The sequence below is a fragment of the Panicum hallii genome, chromosome 5 (genome assembly GCF_002211085.1).
Source record: "Panicum hallii strain FIL2 chromosome 5, PHallii_v3.1, whole genome shotgun sequence".
Lineage (NCBI taxonomy): Eukaryota > Viridiplantae > Streptophyta > Magnoliopsida > Poales > Poaceae > Panicum > Panicum hallii.
Window position 1 is genome coordinate 10380270 of NC_038046.1, and position 17149 is coordinate 10397418.

At 49.4% G+C, this 17149-nt stretch overlaps 4 protein-coding genes across 18 annotated transcripts; 3 read left to right on the plus strand and 1 right to left on the minus strand.

Annotated features, from left to right (window-relative positions):
• The first annotated feature begins 8 nt into the window (after positions 1–8).
• LOC112891903 (probable WRKY transcription factor 65) lies at positions 9–1757 on the plus strand. Its single transcript, XM_025958906.1, has 2 exons — positions 9–777; positions 885–1757. The coding sequence occupies exons 1-2, from the start codon at positions 464–466 to the stop codon at positions 1486–1488; spliced, it is 918 nt and encodes a 305-aa protein (XP_025814691.1). The 5' UTR covers positions 9–463; the 3' UTR covers positions 1489–1757.
• A 4518-nt stretch (positions 1758–6275) lies between these two features.
• LOC112892335 lies at positions 6276–6899 on the plus strand. The gene has a single exon (XM_025959512.1). The coding sequence runs from the start codon at positions 6411–6413 to the stop codon at positions 6837–6839; it is 429 nt and encodes a 142-aa protein (XP_025815297.1). The 5' UTR covers positions 6276–6410; the 3' UTR covers positions 6840–6899.
• A 136-nt stretch (positions 6900–7035) lies between these two features.
• LOC112892333 (chaperone protein dnaJ C76, chloroplastic) lies at positions 7036–9595 on the minus strand. The gene is made up of 9 exons (XM_025959505.1): positions 9344–9595; positions 8964–9092; positions 8742–8871; positions 8535–8655; positions 8256–8337; positions 8043–8093; positions 7775–7813; positions 7560–7653; positions 7036–7456 (listed from the first exon to the last, which is right to left on the minus strand). The coding sequence occupies exons 1-9, from the start codon at positions 9593–9595 to the stop codon at positions 7329–7331; spliced, it is 1026 nt and encodes a 341-aa protein (XP_025815290.1). The 3' UTR covers positions 7036–7328.
• Positions 9596–11533: 1938 nt separating this feature from the next.
• On the plus strand, positions 11534–15278 carry LOC112892334 (probable WRKY transcription factor 3). Of its 15 annotated transcripts, none has more exons than XM_025959511.1 (4): positions 11534–12264; positions 13289–13357; positions 13476–13517; positions 14934–15278. In XM_025959511.1, exons 1-4 carry the CDS (start codon positions 12169–12171, stop codon positions 14958–14960), a joined length of 234 nt encoding a protein of 77 aa, XP_025815296.1. In that variant the 5' UTR covers positions 11534–12168; the 3' UTR covers positions 14961–15278. The 15 variants fall into 15 exon arrangements, 6 of the variants coding, with proteins under 6 accessions (XP_025815296.1, XP_025815291.1, XP_025815294.1 ...); XR_003228713.1 differs by having other exon boundaries at positions 11542–13213; positions 13297–13389; positions 13473–13517; XR_003228712.1 differs by having other exon boundaries at positions 11543–13213.
• The last annotated feature ends 1871 nt before the right edge of the window (positions 15279–17149 follow it).

Sequence of the window (17149 nt, forward strand, 5' to 3'; positions counted from 1 at the left end):
GGTAATACGCTAGTAGTGGATTACTAGTTCCTCTCGTCGTCTGATTCCCGATCAGAGGAAGCAACTGCTGACAGATGAGGGAGGATGATCGATGAAGACATGGGAAAGTTGGGGAGACGTCGCCGTCGCAGGCTCGTCCTCTCAAGCCTGTCCGGGCTGTCTCTCCTTTTAGTTTAAGCTCCCCGTCTCGAAGCCAAGCAATGGTAGCCTGCGTGCGCGCCCACAACCCCACGTCGCCCCCGCCAATCACACCGCACGAACTGCGAGCGCGACAGCGTCACCGCGACGTCGCCTCGTGGGTAGCTCACTTCCGCACCGCAACCGCCGTTTCTTTATATCCCTCGGGTGCGTCCGCCTCGAGGCAGCTGGTGGCATCGGATTTTGGATCAGGCCGAGAACTGCTCCACCAGCTAGCCGCCCGGCGTCCCGGCTCCGTTCGAATTCGGATTGATCGGGTCGCGCCATGGACGGCGAGTGGAGCGACGGGGCGGCGGTGTCGTCGCCGACGGTGTCCGGCGGCGAGGGCAAGGTTGGTCCGGTACGTGGTGTTCCGGCGGACGATTGCCCCGGGTCGCCGGCGTCCCCAGCAGCGCCGTCGACGGCGGCGCCAGCTGCGAGCGGGAGGCGGCGGTCGGCGAACAAGCGGGTGGTGAACGTGCCGCTGGCCGACGTGAGCGGCCCGCGGCCCAAGGGCGTCGGCGAGGGCAACACGCCGACGGACTCGTGGGCGTGGCGCAAGTACGGCCAGAAGCCCATCAAGGGCTCCCCTTTCCCGAGGTACGCGACACGAGAGCTGATCAACCATATCCTTCCTTTCTTCTTCTGCGTTCTTCGAGCTCTCGCGCACGCAGCACGTTTTGATCTGGGTCTGGGCTGGGACGCAGGGCTTACTACAGGTGCAGCAGCAACAAAGGGTGCCCGGCGAGGAAGCAGGTGGAGCGAAACCGGGCGGAGCCGGACATGGTGATCGTCACCTACTCCTTCGAGCACAACCACTCCAACGCGGTGCCAAAGGCGCAGCAGAACCGCCCGGCACCGAAGCCCAAGCCCCAGCCGGCCCCGCCGGAGCCGGCGGATTCTCTGTCATCCGGCAGCCACGAAGTCGCCGCCACGGCCTGCGCCGGCGCGCTTGCGACGACAGAGGGCGGCGCGGCGGCGGCGGCCGTCGAGGTTCACGACGACTTCCGGTGGCTCTACGACGGCGTGTCCGTCACCTCGTCGACGTCGCCCTCCGACGTCGACGCGGCGGACGAGATGCTGTACGGGACGATGTTCTTCGGCGCCGCGCAACCCGCGCCGCTCCCCGACGAGTTCGGCGACGTCGCCGGGCTGTTCGACGGAGGAGTGGGCGAGGAGGACGCGATGTTCGCGGGGCTCGGCGAGCTCCCCGAGTGCGCCATGGTGTTCCGGCGGCACGCCGGCGACGGGCTGCCGATGTCGGGCGGGGTGAAGGTCGAGCAGCCGGCGGAGAGCACAGCCATGTCGTGATGCGGCCCGGCCTGACACCCGGGGCCGGCCGGGCTCCAATAAAACCAGACAAACTTATGTAGAGCTTCTTCCTCTTGATCTATCTACTTTTGGCTCCTTGCTCTCCTCCCTTTTGTCACTTAGTTTCTCTTGCATCCTTCTTTGATTGGTTCTCATAACCATGCACAAAATAGCGCATAGAAAAAATTTGAGGCATTTGCCATTGAACATAGTTGATTTGGTGTGGTGGTGAGTGAGGGCATTGAGAAGGACACACGGATCTTTTTTTTTTTTGGTTCATGGTTCGGTTGAACCATCTTCTTTCTATGCAAGATTGGGTACGTTCAGCACACACGTACAAAAGAGAGAGAATAAAACATTGCTTCAACCAAACAAACTCTGCCTAGCTAGGTCGCTGTCGTGCTGCGTAAATGGATAGCATTGAATTCTTCATGACAGCAGGGGTCCAAAAAAGAAAACCGTCTCACCAATTTCGTGTCAGACGCAAGTTCTCTGAAAGTCTTCAAGGACATTACCAGTCAGAGCTTGTTTAGTTTGCACTTGCTTATGTTTAAAAATTTAAATTTAGTTCTAATAAATTTTTAAAGTGCCAAACATAGTTAGAGCCGGTTTGGTTTGCACTTGCTTATGTTTAGATATTTAAATTTAGTTCCAATAAATTCTTAAAGTGCTAAACATGATGATTTATTGTAACTAAAGATCTATAAGTCCATAAATCCTAAAGTTGTAGGTTATGGGAGCTAAAATATACTTTTGACAGGTATCCTTCATTTATTGCTGCCCAGCTCCCCTCCCTACGTACCGTACCCGCATTAATAAATGATTAGAGGTATAAGGGTTTGTGCACAATCATATTAAATAACTTTATTTTCTACAACCAAATAAGATGGAACTTAAGTTTAATCCCTAGTCTAAACTTAAGTTTAGTTCTACAGGAAGCAAAGAGGACTTTAGCTCCCATCCGGCAGAGTAGTTTGCTTCCCGACGGTGTTAAAGCATGCACATTTTCATTTTGGAAAGAGTTGCAAGTTGCCGTGCTGCACGAGCCTACGACTCCACGGCGGTGTGATCGTGTGAACTGCCGGCTGCCGCCTGCCGCTCGACCCATCTTCTTCGTCTACAGGTCTCGCGTCTGCCGTGTTGCCATCGGCGGAGCCTAGCTAGCTCGTACTGTGCTTCTGGCAGCAACTCGGCGATACTTAACGGTTGACTCGATCTCCCCTTTTCCGCCAATGTGCACGCACGTCGGCGACTCGCGCGCCCGTCCCCGTCGCCTAGCGCGCCACTTGATCCGAGATGGCTTTGACCGAGAGCGGCCGCGGCCGCGACCGCGACATGCGTGATGCCCGCCGCGCAAGTTGCTTCGCCGGGAAGGAGTGGCCAGCGGGCACGAGGGAGTTAACAATTCCCGCGAGTAAACGCTTCTTCGCTGGCAATCAGGCTGATGTCCCCTATTTTTTTTCCAGGAACATTAAGTTATTTTTTTCTAGTATGTGGATCAGATGCATAGGAAACCTGGCAGTAGTAGTATCTCAGTCTCACATGCAGGCTGCTGTGTGCCGTACGGAATAAACAGATCATAGACGCCGCAACGGGCACCTACACCTACTACTACATGCGTACAGCCTCGTCTGAATGCACCCGTGTTGAAGTCAGACTAACAAAAATGCTCGGAGTTGTGGCAGGAGTTCGCAAGAAAGTAAACTAGACAAGAAATCATCAGAGTGAACACTTGCTAACAATCTAGGCAAACGCAGGAAATCAGTCCTACCTGGGAAGAAATTCCACACGCACGCAGGTCAGCACCACAGGCAACACGCAGCAGTAACGTACAGGGGATGGGGGGAACGCATCTGAAGCTGAATCTCGGGGCGATTCTCATCCCCACATGCAGGATTGCAGGTGCCACTCGGATCTCTCTCAGACATGGACATGTAGGTCAAGGGAAACAGCATCAGATAATCGGATCCTGCGCAGGCGGATCGCAGGGCAATTCTCCTTTGGCACGCATGCGCTGAAGCTCAAGCGATCTGAACTTCTGAATCCTCGCGCCTTTGTGCCAAAGACGAACTGCCCCGTAATCCACAGCCCAGCGCGGTCACCTCACCCCCTCCCCTCAGCCGGCCGACGGCGGTTGCTGATGCTGATGCTAGCTTAGCTCGTCGACGAGCTCTCGTCTCCGGCTTGTTGCCGTCTCGGCCCGGCAGGCGGCACCTTATATATACACTGCGAAATCAAACTGGCATCGAGAAGCGGATCCGGGGCGGCATATGCTCGGAGAGGAAGAGTATTCCGGGGGAGCTTCCTTGCCTGATGGCGATCTGGAGATCTCACGCTGGATTTTCCCTTGCCGAATGTGCTGCCGGAATGGCCCAGCCCCTGCTGTGCTTTCCCCGGCGCGGCCTAGCTCTGTCGCCCCCAAGAGGAGAGGGCACCGAGCTCCTCTCTCTCCTCGACGCGAGTGTGGCTGCGGCATGGGCGGAGCCAGGAATTTTACTTAGGATATCGATATAATTGGATGTCAACAAATGAGAATTCAATATATTTGTTTTACAAAACATTCACTATTCATAAGTTATGTATGCACTAGCTAAGTATTGACTACATAATAACACCAAAGTAAAGTAAATTAATAAGAAAAAATAGAAACAAGCCATGGACTAAGCCTTAGACTAGCAATGTCATGCATGGATCATTAGCTCACTACAGCCTACATGATGAGGGGTTGCGAAGGAATGGAGTTGGAGGCCGCGTCCAACCTAGGTCTCCAGCATCCAGAGCGGCAAAGCACGCCAGGAGGCTGATGACATAGCAAAGTTAAGCTTTGATGGTGTGTCGTTGTTGCGTGCATCGAGCCATCAAGGCATCGTGTAGTACGGTTAGGGATTTGAGGATACTGAGGGCAGCAAGAAAAAACAATAAGACGAACTATGGCCATATTGGTGCTTGTGATCGTGCGTTCTTGAACGAAAGGAAAGGGAAGGCAGGCCTCATATATCCATGGCGAGGCCCATGTAAAAAAATAATTATTTTGGACCATCCGCATTAACACTACAACATGCATCAATGTTACTTGTCTATTGCATATGTAAACGCGACGTAGATCCTAATTTTGCGGGTCATTACGAGTTTAATTATGCTATGTAACGTGTATAAGCTCATACACTGATCAAGACAACAACTATATTGGATGATTTGCCTCTTTCAAAGAGTGGTAAAAAAGTTTTTGCATGGTTGAGGGGCGCCATGGCCCCCTCCGCCACCGAGTAGCTGATCAGAGATTCAGAGCACCACAACCGATAGTCATGCCAACTGCATGCTGGCTTCGGAAGTAGTGGTCAGGCGGTCCAACAGGGAGGATCAGTTTTCATGCACGAGCAGGCGCGGCGTAGGCGTATGCGTAGCCAATGCGCACCCATTTGCCCCTCTTTTTTTTTTTTGAGATTACGCATTTGCCCTATTGCCCATGCCCGATGGCGTTGCTAGCTGCTGGCGAGGGCACGCACATTCCGCCGGATCTTCCCCCGTTTGCGAATGGCCAGCTTTCTCGTCGCCTTTGGGCCTGACCGCAACACGACACTAGCTTTTCTAAATTCGAGCAGCTTTATACCCATGCAGAGTTGCCGTTTGCTGATTTCTGCCCAAGTCCAACATTTCAGTGTGAAGTATCAAGTGGGCAGAATCATGCGTATGACTAATAAATAGGCTTAACTAGGGTGTGAAGGAAATCACCTTTACAAACACAAGGTAAGGAAGAAAAACGATCTACATTCAAATTCACGACACTAGCGACTAGCGAGAGCATGAGACTTGACTCTCTCTTTTTTTCTGTCAAAAGTTAGGAAACTTGCTCTTTTAGCATATTTATGTGGCATATAGCATATGCTAGAGGCTTCATGTCACGAAGATCTAATAAAATCGTTGGAAAAGGAAAGTACTGCAGAGTATAAACACACTGCAACTGACCGCAAACAGTCTCAAGCGTTGCAAATAAGGGGCCAAAACTAACGAGAATGGCCAAATGAGAATTCGTCCAACCGGATGATGCCGGTTTCATTCCGTCGTCCCCTGAACGCTTGTTCTGGGAGCACCTGACGCTGTGCGGCTATTAGGCTATATAAATGGAGGCGGCGAAGCCTAGGACGAGCAGGGAGCAAGCAGCACTCCAGCCTCAGTTCTTAACCAGAGGTGAATCAGAAATTCAGAAGTGTGATGGGATCAGGACGCCTGCATTGCTGGGCGAGTCTTCCTTGGCAGTGTTCGCACCTGCAGCGCTGCAGCTGCAGGGCGGTCGATTGATCGGCCACTGCCAAAGGAGATTTGCCCAGCCATGCAACTACTGTGCCGGTTTAAACTCTTGCTTGCATGATCTCGTTCCGCATTTCTGGCATCTTTTCATTTCTTTCTCTCTGCTTCAAATCAAAGAAAAGCCATCATGCTACATTTCTACCCATCTTTCCAGCCCAAGAAGGCCCATGAGGCTTCCCTCCTCCGGCTCCGCGTTAAGGTGTGTCCAGTTCAGTCCAGTTCGCTCTGAGGCTGGCAAGCGGCCCCACCGTCCAGCTCCTCGTAGGTCCCTTCGGATCCCACCCATACCCTGACCTGGAACGCCAATCTGGCCTTCCTGAAAAGGCGTGCCAAAGATGGACTTTTCGGTAGGACGTCCAGCCATGCTGCATGCGCATGGCTGCAGTGGCACCGAGCCGTTGCGGCACTGGTACGTGGTACCCGGCCCAAATAAAGCGCCCATTTCAAACGGACACGGCCGGACACGGGACACCAGCCAAGCTCAAGCTGGCGTCCATGCCGTCCAAGCCCAAATCCCCCCATCGTTCCAATTCTTTTCTGCAGTTCTAGCTTCTAGCTGCGGACCCTGGCAAACAAAACCCACAAGATCGCGTGCTCTACTTGTAGCCTGAGAAATGGAAGGAGACGACATCTTCGCGACCATGGATTCCCTGTGGTTCTACTCCAGCGTCCTCCTCCAGCCGCCTTCCAAGCACAAGCAGAGAGAGTGCGCAGAGGAGCTGCAGCCCACACAGCAGCAGGATTCAGCAGAGACGACCAGCGGTAGCTCTGGCCAGGCTCCCAACGGCGTCAAGGAGGCAGCGGTGGCAACGGAGCGCAGAGCGGCGGCGGCAACGGCGGAGCCCAGAGCGGCTGCGAGGTGCCTCAGGGACAGGGAGTGGGATGAGCGCATGGTTGCTTGGCAGAAGGAGCAGAGGCGGCGGACGCGCGTCGCTGCGGCGGCCCGGTGCTCGCAGGCGCGGATGCCGCCGCCCGGGGAAGGCGTGGCCATGAAGGCGCACCTCAGGTCCTGGGCTCACGCTGTCGCGTGCTCCGTCAGATAAGCACTCTCGATTCAGAATCTTTGCGTTGCAGTGCTGGCGCTTGTCTGTCGAATGCAACACCCATTCTTTGCTGCATCTCTGAGTAAATGCATCTGTCCATGGCTGTGTGTGCTTGCGGATTATTGTGATCCCTGCTCTTCACCTTTCCAGTTTGATCACATGACGCTGAGATAACGAAAACCATAAATCCCAAGTGTATGCATCTGTCCGTGCTTCATACTAAATCATGATTGTAAGAGTACCAAGGTGCCACATTTTTGTGTACAGTTGTTTGTTTTGCGTCTGGGATCTGAACTCTATGGGCAATTGACGACCTGAGCTATCACTAACAGAGGATTTACAGGTATAGGATATGGAATCGAGGGCGAGAGAGCTACCGCTATACAGGATACGGCTCTCCTGTGAATAATTAGGCTATACTATACATGATGTAAATTGGGGGGTTAAAGTATCGCTGGAGTACTGCACAAGTCTCCAATTACCGTGTTCTCACTCCTTGTTGGACACTGCCTCTGGAAGTTTGAATGTGGGGGGCTTGTCGGCGCCTTTCCTTGAGTACTCTCGCCACCTCCTCGCCGCAGCCGCAGCTCGCTTTGCTCTCTCCTTTGCCTCCTCCTCTGTTTAATGTGTGTAGCAGGAGCGTTAAGAAGACATATAGGGGAAGGATAGAAAACATAAAAAGGACGGGAAACTTCCGAAGACTAGATGCGCTAGTTTTACCGTTCTTCTGGTATCTCGTTGGTGCTCCCCAGATATCACTCCATGAGCCGCCCTTACTGGAATCATCTTGGCTCATCCGCCTTCTCACCTTTTCCTGCAATACGCAGACACGTTCAGAACAATGCGCAAGCACTCCATATGTGAGTAGTGAGAAATTTCTGGTCCTGGAAATCTTGTTAGTAGCACTTTCATGTGTATCAAACAGAGAAATTTACCAGGACTTTGGCTTGTCTTTTCTCCCAGCGTGAACTTGCCTGACGACAAGGAAATATAAGATAATACAACTGGTTAACAAGATGTGAGAAATATGTGCCATGTTTTCTAACTCTGAAATTAAGTTTACTTAAATATCATCTTCAGGAGGTGAGTGCATTTGCAACAAAAACCATGACAATGTTTAGGATCCGCAACATACTACAACTAACTGTTGCAGAAAAGAGGATGGTCCATTTGTAAACAAAAGTTATATGAAGTAGAGATTACCATCCGGAACACATCAATTGAACCTCCCATCCCAGCAAGCATCAATCCAACCTGATAAAATGGGGAAAAAAAATCATTTGATAGTACAAGGTAGGATAACATCCGTAGTTGGTTTGAACATAAAAGGTTGGTTCTATCTTAACTAGCAAAATTTATAATAATATTCTTACAAACATAACCATTCCACCAAAATTATCAGGAAGAAATTCTTACATTTACTCTCTCTACTCTGCGCATTTCATCCTCAAGGAGCGAAAGTTGTGCAGCTGAAGTCCAATGAATGCAGTCAACTGGACTGAACATAAATGGAAGTTTATCAGAACAATATCAGTAGTCAGAATTCAGGATTTCAAACCAACAGAAAAATTATTTGCCCCACTTTGCACAATTTTTGTTTCGACGAATTTTTGCACCAAATTTCAAGTAAGGATGCTTGGATAATTGATAGATTAACGAACAAAACACAAAGTAAAAAGACTTTGGCATTCGCACCAGCTCTCAATAGCTTCTTCAATCAGTTCTATGTCGCCTGACTGGTCATAAACTCTTGCCCGTCCAAAATCTTCCTCAATTTGAAAGACCTTAGAGCACACATTAGCACAGTTCTTGCATCCTGCAGGGATGTGGGCAGAATATAATTAAAAGCTTTCTTGAATTGATTCCAAATAAAATTTCTTTTCAGGGCAAATTCATCAATACCTATGCAGCTAAACTCATCGACAAACACGTGATCCCGGGGTGCACTGTCATCCAAGAAAGGGTTGGTTGCAGTCGCAGCGTATCCATGGATCTCATCATACACCGCCCGCTGGATGGGATCGGTAAGCACCTGGTTTTCACTTACTCATATTTACGTCACAGATAAATTGCAGTACGGCTCTATATAACATGTTTCGAAAATGGCAGGAGTTGGGATTGTACCGTGTAAACCTCATTGATAAACATGCAGAAATTCGTCACATCAGGGTCGTTCCCACTAAGATCAGGATGGCATGACTTCATACAATTGTAGTACGCTTTCTTGATCTGCTTAGGTGTTGCATCTGGCATCTGAAAAGATGCAAGAATTAACTTCCAATTGTGTTATAGTACTGCCAATGATGCAAGAAACACTACAATTTTTTATGTTTTTGAGAGGAACCATGGCAGGTGCCACTCCAATCTAGTTTCACAGTAAGAAGAAAAAGGACTGATTATGTTCCACTACTGCCAAACTAGAAAATTCAAAAGAGCGGGATGAAATGCAAAACGAATGCTTTGAAGATGAAGCACCTTCCTTTAAAAAAAGATGAAGCACCTACCACGCCAAGAACAGCGTAATAATCTTCAGCGACGCCCCCCTCCGAGCTGCGGGACTCCGCTGCCACCACTACCACCCTCAAGCCCCTCCTTCCCCACGTCCTCCGACACCGGTGACGGCCTCCTCTTCCGGCCCCGACCAACCCCGTGATGGCATATCGCTGTGAGCTGCCGGAGCAGGGGACCGCCGTTGAGGCCGCATGGAACTTGGTGACGGAGTCCGCGAGCAGCGGTGGGGAAAGGAGAGGAGCCATCGGATGGGATGGCAGCGTGTATTCTTGATCTGGCTCCGGCGAGAGGGAGGGAGGAGAAGGAAGGCGGTGTGGATCCGGAATCCGGTGGCCGGTGGGGTTCGCTTGCTCTGTTTTCCGGTCCGTTTTCTTGGCGCCCTGAGTTTGTTTTGGTTTTTCTCCGCCACTCCTCTCCCGTGATTTTTCTCTACCGTTTCGCAGTATCCGCCTTGCTGATGACCATATTTTGCGCTAGATCCCTTAACCTTTCTTCAAAACATATCCAACAGCGACCTTTTTATATAGGATTCCCTGTTTTTATAGAAACCATATAGGTTTGATATATCTAACAGTGACATGTCCCACCAACGTACAAACATTGAAGAATGTGGGAGACATAGATGAGAATCTCTTGTTAGTAGGAGAAACAGAAAAAAAAATCTTACAACTGAGCAAACCTAAGTATGCATTGAGTGATTCTTCGAAGATGCCTATATAAACTGTACTTTCTCCATTTTAAATTGTATATCATTTTATCTTTTCTAGATTTATAGTATTTGCTATGCATCTGGTATACAATATGTTTAGATACATAATAAAATCTATGTAGCTAGAAAATTTAAAACGATTTACAATTTTAAATGGAGATAATAACTATAGGGATAACACGCTCCAAGCCTGAACCGGTGCTGGATTCCCCTGGTCCGCAAACTAACTGGATACCACCCTATTATATTTCATATGCAAACAAGTAGTATACAATATTAAAGCATGCAATGGTATAGCATTTTATAAGACAACCTGTTTTCCATCTGGCTTCAGTTAATGTTTCTTTGAGTAATTATTTTTAGAATCAAGGGTATGCTGCTGATCGGCTTGTAGAAGATCTCAATAGCATTAGGAATTTGTATAACCATCCAAGCACCCTTTATTAATCTCAATTACTTTCAACATCGCGATGTACAAACTGAAGATGGAAGCATGTTGAACATTTTCTCTTGCGTCAAGCAATAGATAGATACCACGTTTGAGGTTAGTATTCCGTGAGCACCTAACTATTGTCCTTAGAGGTGCAGATTAGTGATCCTTAGATGCATCCCAACCCTTTTTAGTTCAAATATTTATGCTATTTCTTCAAAATAATATTCTATTTTAGAAAATTAGCATAGATATTTGAACTAAAGAGGGTTGGAGGTGCACCTAAGGGTCACCAATTTGCAACCTCTAATTGTCCCTCGGAATCTTGTGGACAAAAATAATGAAAATATGTCATATTGAAGGCAAGGGAAGAAACGAAAAATGTCTAAAGTCACCATCACCTAACATTTGTCGCTTTGTCAAATGCAATGGATGAATAACGAAAAATGCATGATTTTCTTCAGTCCTTTGGTAAAAAATTGGACCTAGAAGGGGCAGTATGCATATTTTCTTGCACACAAATGTGGAGGGGAAGTCGTTCGTGTCGTTTTTTGAGAATGACATGGATCGTCGGGAATATTGCCGGTGATAATAAAATCTCGGCTTTGTTATGGTCACCTGGCATCCTCAGTTCCTCCACATTTGAAATTTATCTTCCAGAGTGGGCCCACATTCATCGAGTAGAAAAATCCTTGGATGAGCGCGTGGGCCCTGCTGTTTTGCCGCATGTTGTGCGCCACAGACAGGGCGGAACCCAAAAAAACAAACATTTCTGTTCTTTTGGAGGATAGATTGTGAAAATGATCAGCTACGTGGAGCATGATGGATAAGCGGGCACAGCCTCAGCTGAAAATTTCAGGTCGTGTCCTTTTCCATCAGGTAGCAGTTGATGCAGTTTCGCTAAGCAGAAAAATGTCAGGAAACCAGGCATTTAACAAGGCTGTGAGATAGCACAAATGCACAATGCTAAGCCTGACAGACATCAGCCACTAGGAGGACAATGCGACAGCTCAGACACGGCACTGTTCGGAATCCTTGGCCCTTCTTTGTGAAGTATTCTCGAGCGCTCGTGATTGTACCCAGGGCAAAGGCAAACACTCAAGCAGGCAACTCCATGGAGAATCCAGTTCAGGTCGTTAGAACTAGGCCAGGCTGAACTGGAAATCTGGAAACTTGACCAACACAAGGCGCCGTCTCCGTTGCAGTCCAGTCAGTTACCTGTCCGTTTAGCTGAAACCCAACGGTGTCAAAACTGATGACCTGAAATCAAGTCTCACGCACACAGACCAGCTCATCATAAACCAGCTCGGCCTCCGAACCAATCGACCCCAAGTCATCCTCGCCAACTTGGCACGAGAGGGAGCTAGCACTAGCAATGCAGCGGCACGGGCGGACGCTGCTTGCTCTGTGCCTGCTCCCCTGCTTCGCGTCGTGCCAGGGGCGCGCGTCCCCGGAAATGCTGGGCGGAGGCATGGCCGTGCGCTTCGAAGCTGGCGCGGCGTAGCGAGGGTCTCCGGCCGGCAGCCGCGGGTTGGTGAGCGGCGGCTGAGGGACTTCCAGTGAAGTGAGCGGCGGCGCAAGGGCCGAGCGGCTGCTGCGGTCCGTGCCGAGCCCTGGCGTTGGGCACTAGCTAGCTGGGATTCCTCTGGTTGCCAAGATCTCAGCCGTGTCGTGCAGGCATGATGGGCGGCTTGCTGTCAGCGGCCCACAGCAGGCAAGCTCCCCGCATCTCATCTGATATTATCTGCAGATCCTCTGCAGTGTCCGCATACCAGGTCAGCTCCTCTTGCTACAATTAGTAGCGTTTCTGCAGTTCCTCGACAAAGGCTGAAGATCCTCTGCCCTGAATCGCATAAAAACACCTCACCTCTGAAGGAACATCCGCACATCCATGAAGCATGAATAATCGTCTCGAGCGTGTGTTGCTCGAGTTCTTGCTTGCTTGGGTGAAATCGAAAGGTGGTGGAGGATTACCGCCCCACGCAATCGCAATCCCGGCCGCCGTCGTGCGCCCATGCCCGTCAGATCGAGGGCCCGCGGCGGCTCGCTCCGCGTGGCCCGGGTGCGGCGAGCCGCGCGCTACCCTCCGGTTCTTGCTGCGGGTGGTGAGATTGGTGTTGGATGGTGCTAGGAATTGATCCGGGGACTGGTGGCTGAGGCGGAACTTCGCGATTCCGGCGTGGAGGACGGCGGCGGTGGCGGCTCACGGGCGGGGCGGAGCGAACCACGACCAGGGGGTTATCTGAAACTAATCAGGGGATAAATGAAAATAATCGGATCGCGATTATTAATCACGATCCAATTTAGAGGTTATTTGTAAAATGCAGGGGGTAATATGCAAATATTCGGATCGTGACTATTAATTGCGATCCAAATCAGGTGGTATTTGCAAACTATTTGGTTCAATCTTGGGGTCATCCTTGCAAATGTTTTGGACCGGCGAGATGGAAGCCGCGCGACAGCGCCGGCCTGCGCTAAGCTCCGCCGCTCGCTGTGTCACCACGCTCTCCACGCATCACCAGAGCGCGCTTGCTGGGCCGTCGTCCGATGAACCCAGTCGCTGCTTGTGCTCCGATGAGGAAGGAGTCGAGGAGCGATCACCAGATGGCAGTCGCGTTGGTTCAGTATCCACACATTAACCGCCTCTTCTTGGCTCGCCGGAGAAACTAGAGGGGGAGGAGGAGGAGGAGGAATATGAGAACTGGAACGACTTCCCCGGTCTAGGTCACTTAGCCTCTGATTCACAACTCACTCACGAATTTCTGCTTGCCTGAATTTGCCTGAATCTTGTTCTCCCAGGAGTCCAGCTCGGGAATTGTGGGATCATCTTGGTGCTCTTCGAGACGCCCTCTGGCTTTGCCTTGTTCAGTTACGATCTCCTCCTACGACGTGCCATTGATGTAACTTTTTTTTAAGTTTATTTATATTCCACTCCCTTTGTGTTTACCCATGCCCTAATTCTTTCTCTGTTCTCTGTGTCAAGCAGCATAAATGGACTGACTTCGTCAAGTGTGACAGGCCAGAAACAGTTAGAACAAACCCCTTTCTTTCCTTCTGATTGTCTTTTTTTTTCTCATCCATGTTGCTTGTATCCAATTTATTGTTTGTCCTGTTTGTTTATCCATTGCATCAAATGGAGAAATATGAATATAAAAATCATCTAGTCACTATTCGCGGCTCAGTGCTTACTAATTTAACAGGCTCGCAAATCTGTCTCAAGAAATCTGCTTAGATAGCATTGTAGCATGATGCTGGTACTCTTATGCCCAGAAAACTATTTTACTACCTAAAAGGTCACTATGGGTGCAAAGAGACTGGCACATACACATTTATAGGTGTGGTGGTATTGGCATGCTCAAATTTGTGACTAGCAACTGCTATATTCTAGGGATGATTCAGGCCTAGAGTGGTAATGGTACTACTACCGAATAACGCCACCGTGGCCTGTTTTCAATCAACACTGCATTACGTTGGCACACATCAATGCTCTGATTTACTCTGCAGCGTTGAGCACTTGTGCAAGGCTGTATCTTTTTACAATTGTGGCATATTTACCTATTGAATTACCCATTCTAGTATTGATTTGAGAGGGATGACATGGGATTTCACGAACTGCATATTGCCCATGTAGGGACTTATTGGATTATGTTTGCTTTGGTCAATTTGTTGTGTCGGTAGTTCTGCAGTTCTGTTGCCTCTGCAGGACAGTGGATGTGTAGTGTCAGTGTGTCACGACTGTCCTATCAATCCATTAGCAACAAAATGAGTACGATAGCCACACAATTCAGATTACAATAGCAACACAATGTACACGATAGCCATTCGATTCAGATTACAAAGGAGGAAATTTGTTATAGAAGATTGCAAAATGAGAAAACTGGTTGTAGAAGAGGGTGGATACACAAGTTGTACCAAGTCGCCCAAGTGAAGCTCGGATTCTAAACTAAGCACCACTTCCCACATGGATCAACACACACTAGCAATTGCTCAGCACTGAACTGCCAATGGACTTGCATCTCATATTCTACCAAGTTCTTCTCAGCTCACATCGCAATCGATGAAGAACTTCTCGAGCTCACTCACATATACAAAAAAAAAACATCAAACAGCAAGTGCAAGGAGCAGCTGGTTGCACAAGAGCATACTCCCTCTGTCCTACGAAAAGTGAATTCTGCATTTGAAAAATTCCACAAAGATTGCGATTCTAGAGGTTGGATCTCAACTATCTGCCTAATTAAGTGGTCAGATTGATTTGCATACCAAAACTAACCGTATATGGTAAACAAACGAGGACATAGGAGTCTTTTCATACCACCACTAATCTGTCTAAAAAAATAGAATTGCACTCTTCATAGGACAGGACGGAGGGAATATATCACAGCATAGCATTGTGGTTCAATTCACCGAAATTAAGCATGATCCAAGTCACTGAAATTCCTTTCAGGAAGATGGAAGTTTCTGCCCCAGCTAACGCTACCACCAATGCCTTTGACATGGCAGCTATGGCATCAAGAGCTGTCCGAGAGCCTTGGATTGTTGTGCAGACCACACGTGAGGTTGACATCCTTGATGATGTTTACCGCTGGTGCAAGTATCGCGATTGCAGGTGGCAAACGGGAATGCCATGGCTGCTTACCAGCAGTTCATGGGCAGGTTGCCTCAGGGTCCTCAGAAAATTCAGATGTAAATAGCAGGTCCAAACATGTAAAGAAAGGTGTTTTTTGGCTTGTGTACATAGACAATGTGAATGTTCTGTGGTTTATTCTATTGTAGTTCCTTCGTTTGCTTTTTCTCTCTCGAACATTTGCTTTCAGCCTTTAGCACAGATGATTCTGAAAGTAGAAGCAGGAAGAGGAAAAGGGGGAAGGCGGCAACATCTGAACTTGGGTGCGCAAATGTTAATCTTGTTGTTAAATTAATCGAATTATTCAGACAGGACCTTAATATCTGTTTTTGGGTCGTGTTGTAACTGTTCAATGACTGAGGTCACCCCAGAATCTGGCCAGAGTTTTCTGGCCGTTTTTTGGATTTTAAAGAAAAAATCTGTTTGAGTTGGAGGCAGAACTGAATGGAGGGAATCGCGGCGAAAATCAAGGGGCAAGGCGGAGGAGGAGCTAGAATCCATGTGCGAGGAAGCGGCAGGTGTCGCCGTCGCCGTTGCCTGACGGGAAGGGGCGCCGTGGGCTATGTGCGAGGGAATGAGGAAGACAACGGGTAAGAGAGGGGTTTTATGCAAAATATTTGATCCATTTTAGGGGTATTATGCAAATAATCAGATCGCGATTTGTAACCGCGATCCATGTTAAGGGGTTTTGTGAAAATATTTGGGGATCCTTTTGCAAAATATTAGTTTGACCGCATTCGATGCTTGTACGGGACGCTTGTAGCCATTCGATATAGGTTGGGCGGTTCAGATCCGGGTCAACACAAGCTCGGATGACCATCCCGCGAGCTTCTCCTCAGCTCCTCCGCTGCGGCCGCCGGCCGGCCAACGGCGTCGGGCCGCCGACGGGAGCCCGTTCAGCGGGGGCTCGAACTCAACTTCCACCCTGAGCGTTTTGACATGCGCCTAGCAAGCAGAGCTCGATTTCAGAGACCTGATTCAGCGTCAGTTCCAGCCCACATTGCCCCGCTGGCCGGGTGTAGAGTTGCAGACTTGCAGCTGCACACACGGCGACATTGCTGTGGTTGATCGGAGTTGAAGAAGCCAACTGATCAAAGCTGTTCAAAGTTTTCTTCTCTTTCAGATGCCTGCCGTGTAGCGCTCCCGCTGGCCGCTCACCAGCTTGATCAGAGGGAGTTGGATGAACAGCGCCAGCGAGAAGACACATGACCATCGAGTTCATGGCCGCGCCGCGGGGGGGTGGGGGGGAGGGGGGGAGATGCAATGAGCATGACGATGCTGCTGCTTGCTGCGTGACCTCCGGGTCCGGGACGGAGCGCTAGCTAGGAACACGCCTTTTGCATGTGGAGGAACCGTGCGTGGCTACCAGTACCACCATCTCTGAGAACCTTCATGCCAGCACCAGTACTTGGCCATCCACTGATAATACAGGGTTGCGCAGGGCTTGTCCTGCCCTGCCAAGAGGTTTGGTGAAGGTGAACCCAGAGGAGCAGTTCCAAATCCATGTGGCAAGGAATGCCATGGCAACCTTGACCAGCAGTGCTGCGGACATAGACAATGTGAATGTGCTGCGGTTTTCTTCTATTGTAATTTATTCGTTTGCTTTCAGTCTTTTTTTTATCGAGCATTTGCTTTCAGCCTTTAGCGTAGATGATTCTGATAGTAGTAGTAAGCAGCAAGAGGAAAAGGGGAAGGAGGCAACATCTGAACTTGGGTGAGCAAACCTGGTTTTGCTGTTATATTAATTGAATCATTCAGACTGGCCTCAATATCTTTCTTTGGGTAGTGTTGTAACGGCTACCAGAGTTTTTCTAGCCATTTTGTTGGAAGAAAAAATCATGTTATGTGATTTTCCTTTTCTTATCTGAACCCTGAGTTTGTTTGTCAGTTTATAGTTCAGACCTCATAGCTCAAACAACACATCCGTTTCTGTTATCTGGGTACATACGGGCACCTCACAAATTCAGAATACATGCCATGCCTTCTTATTCAACGACCCATATATGCCATCTTCAGAGCTCAGACATCTCAATTTG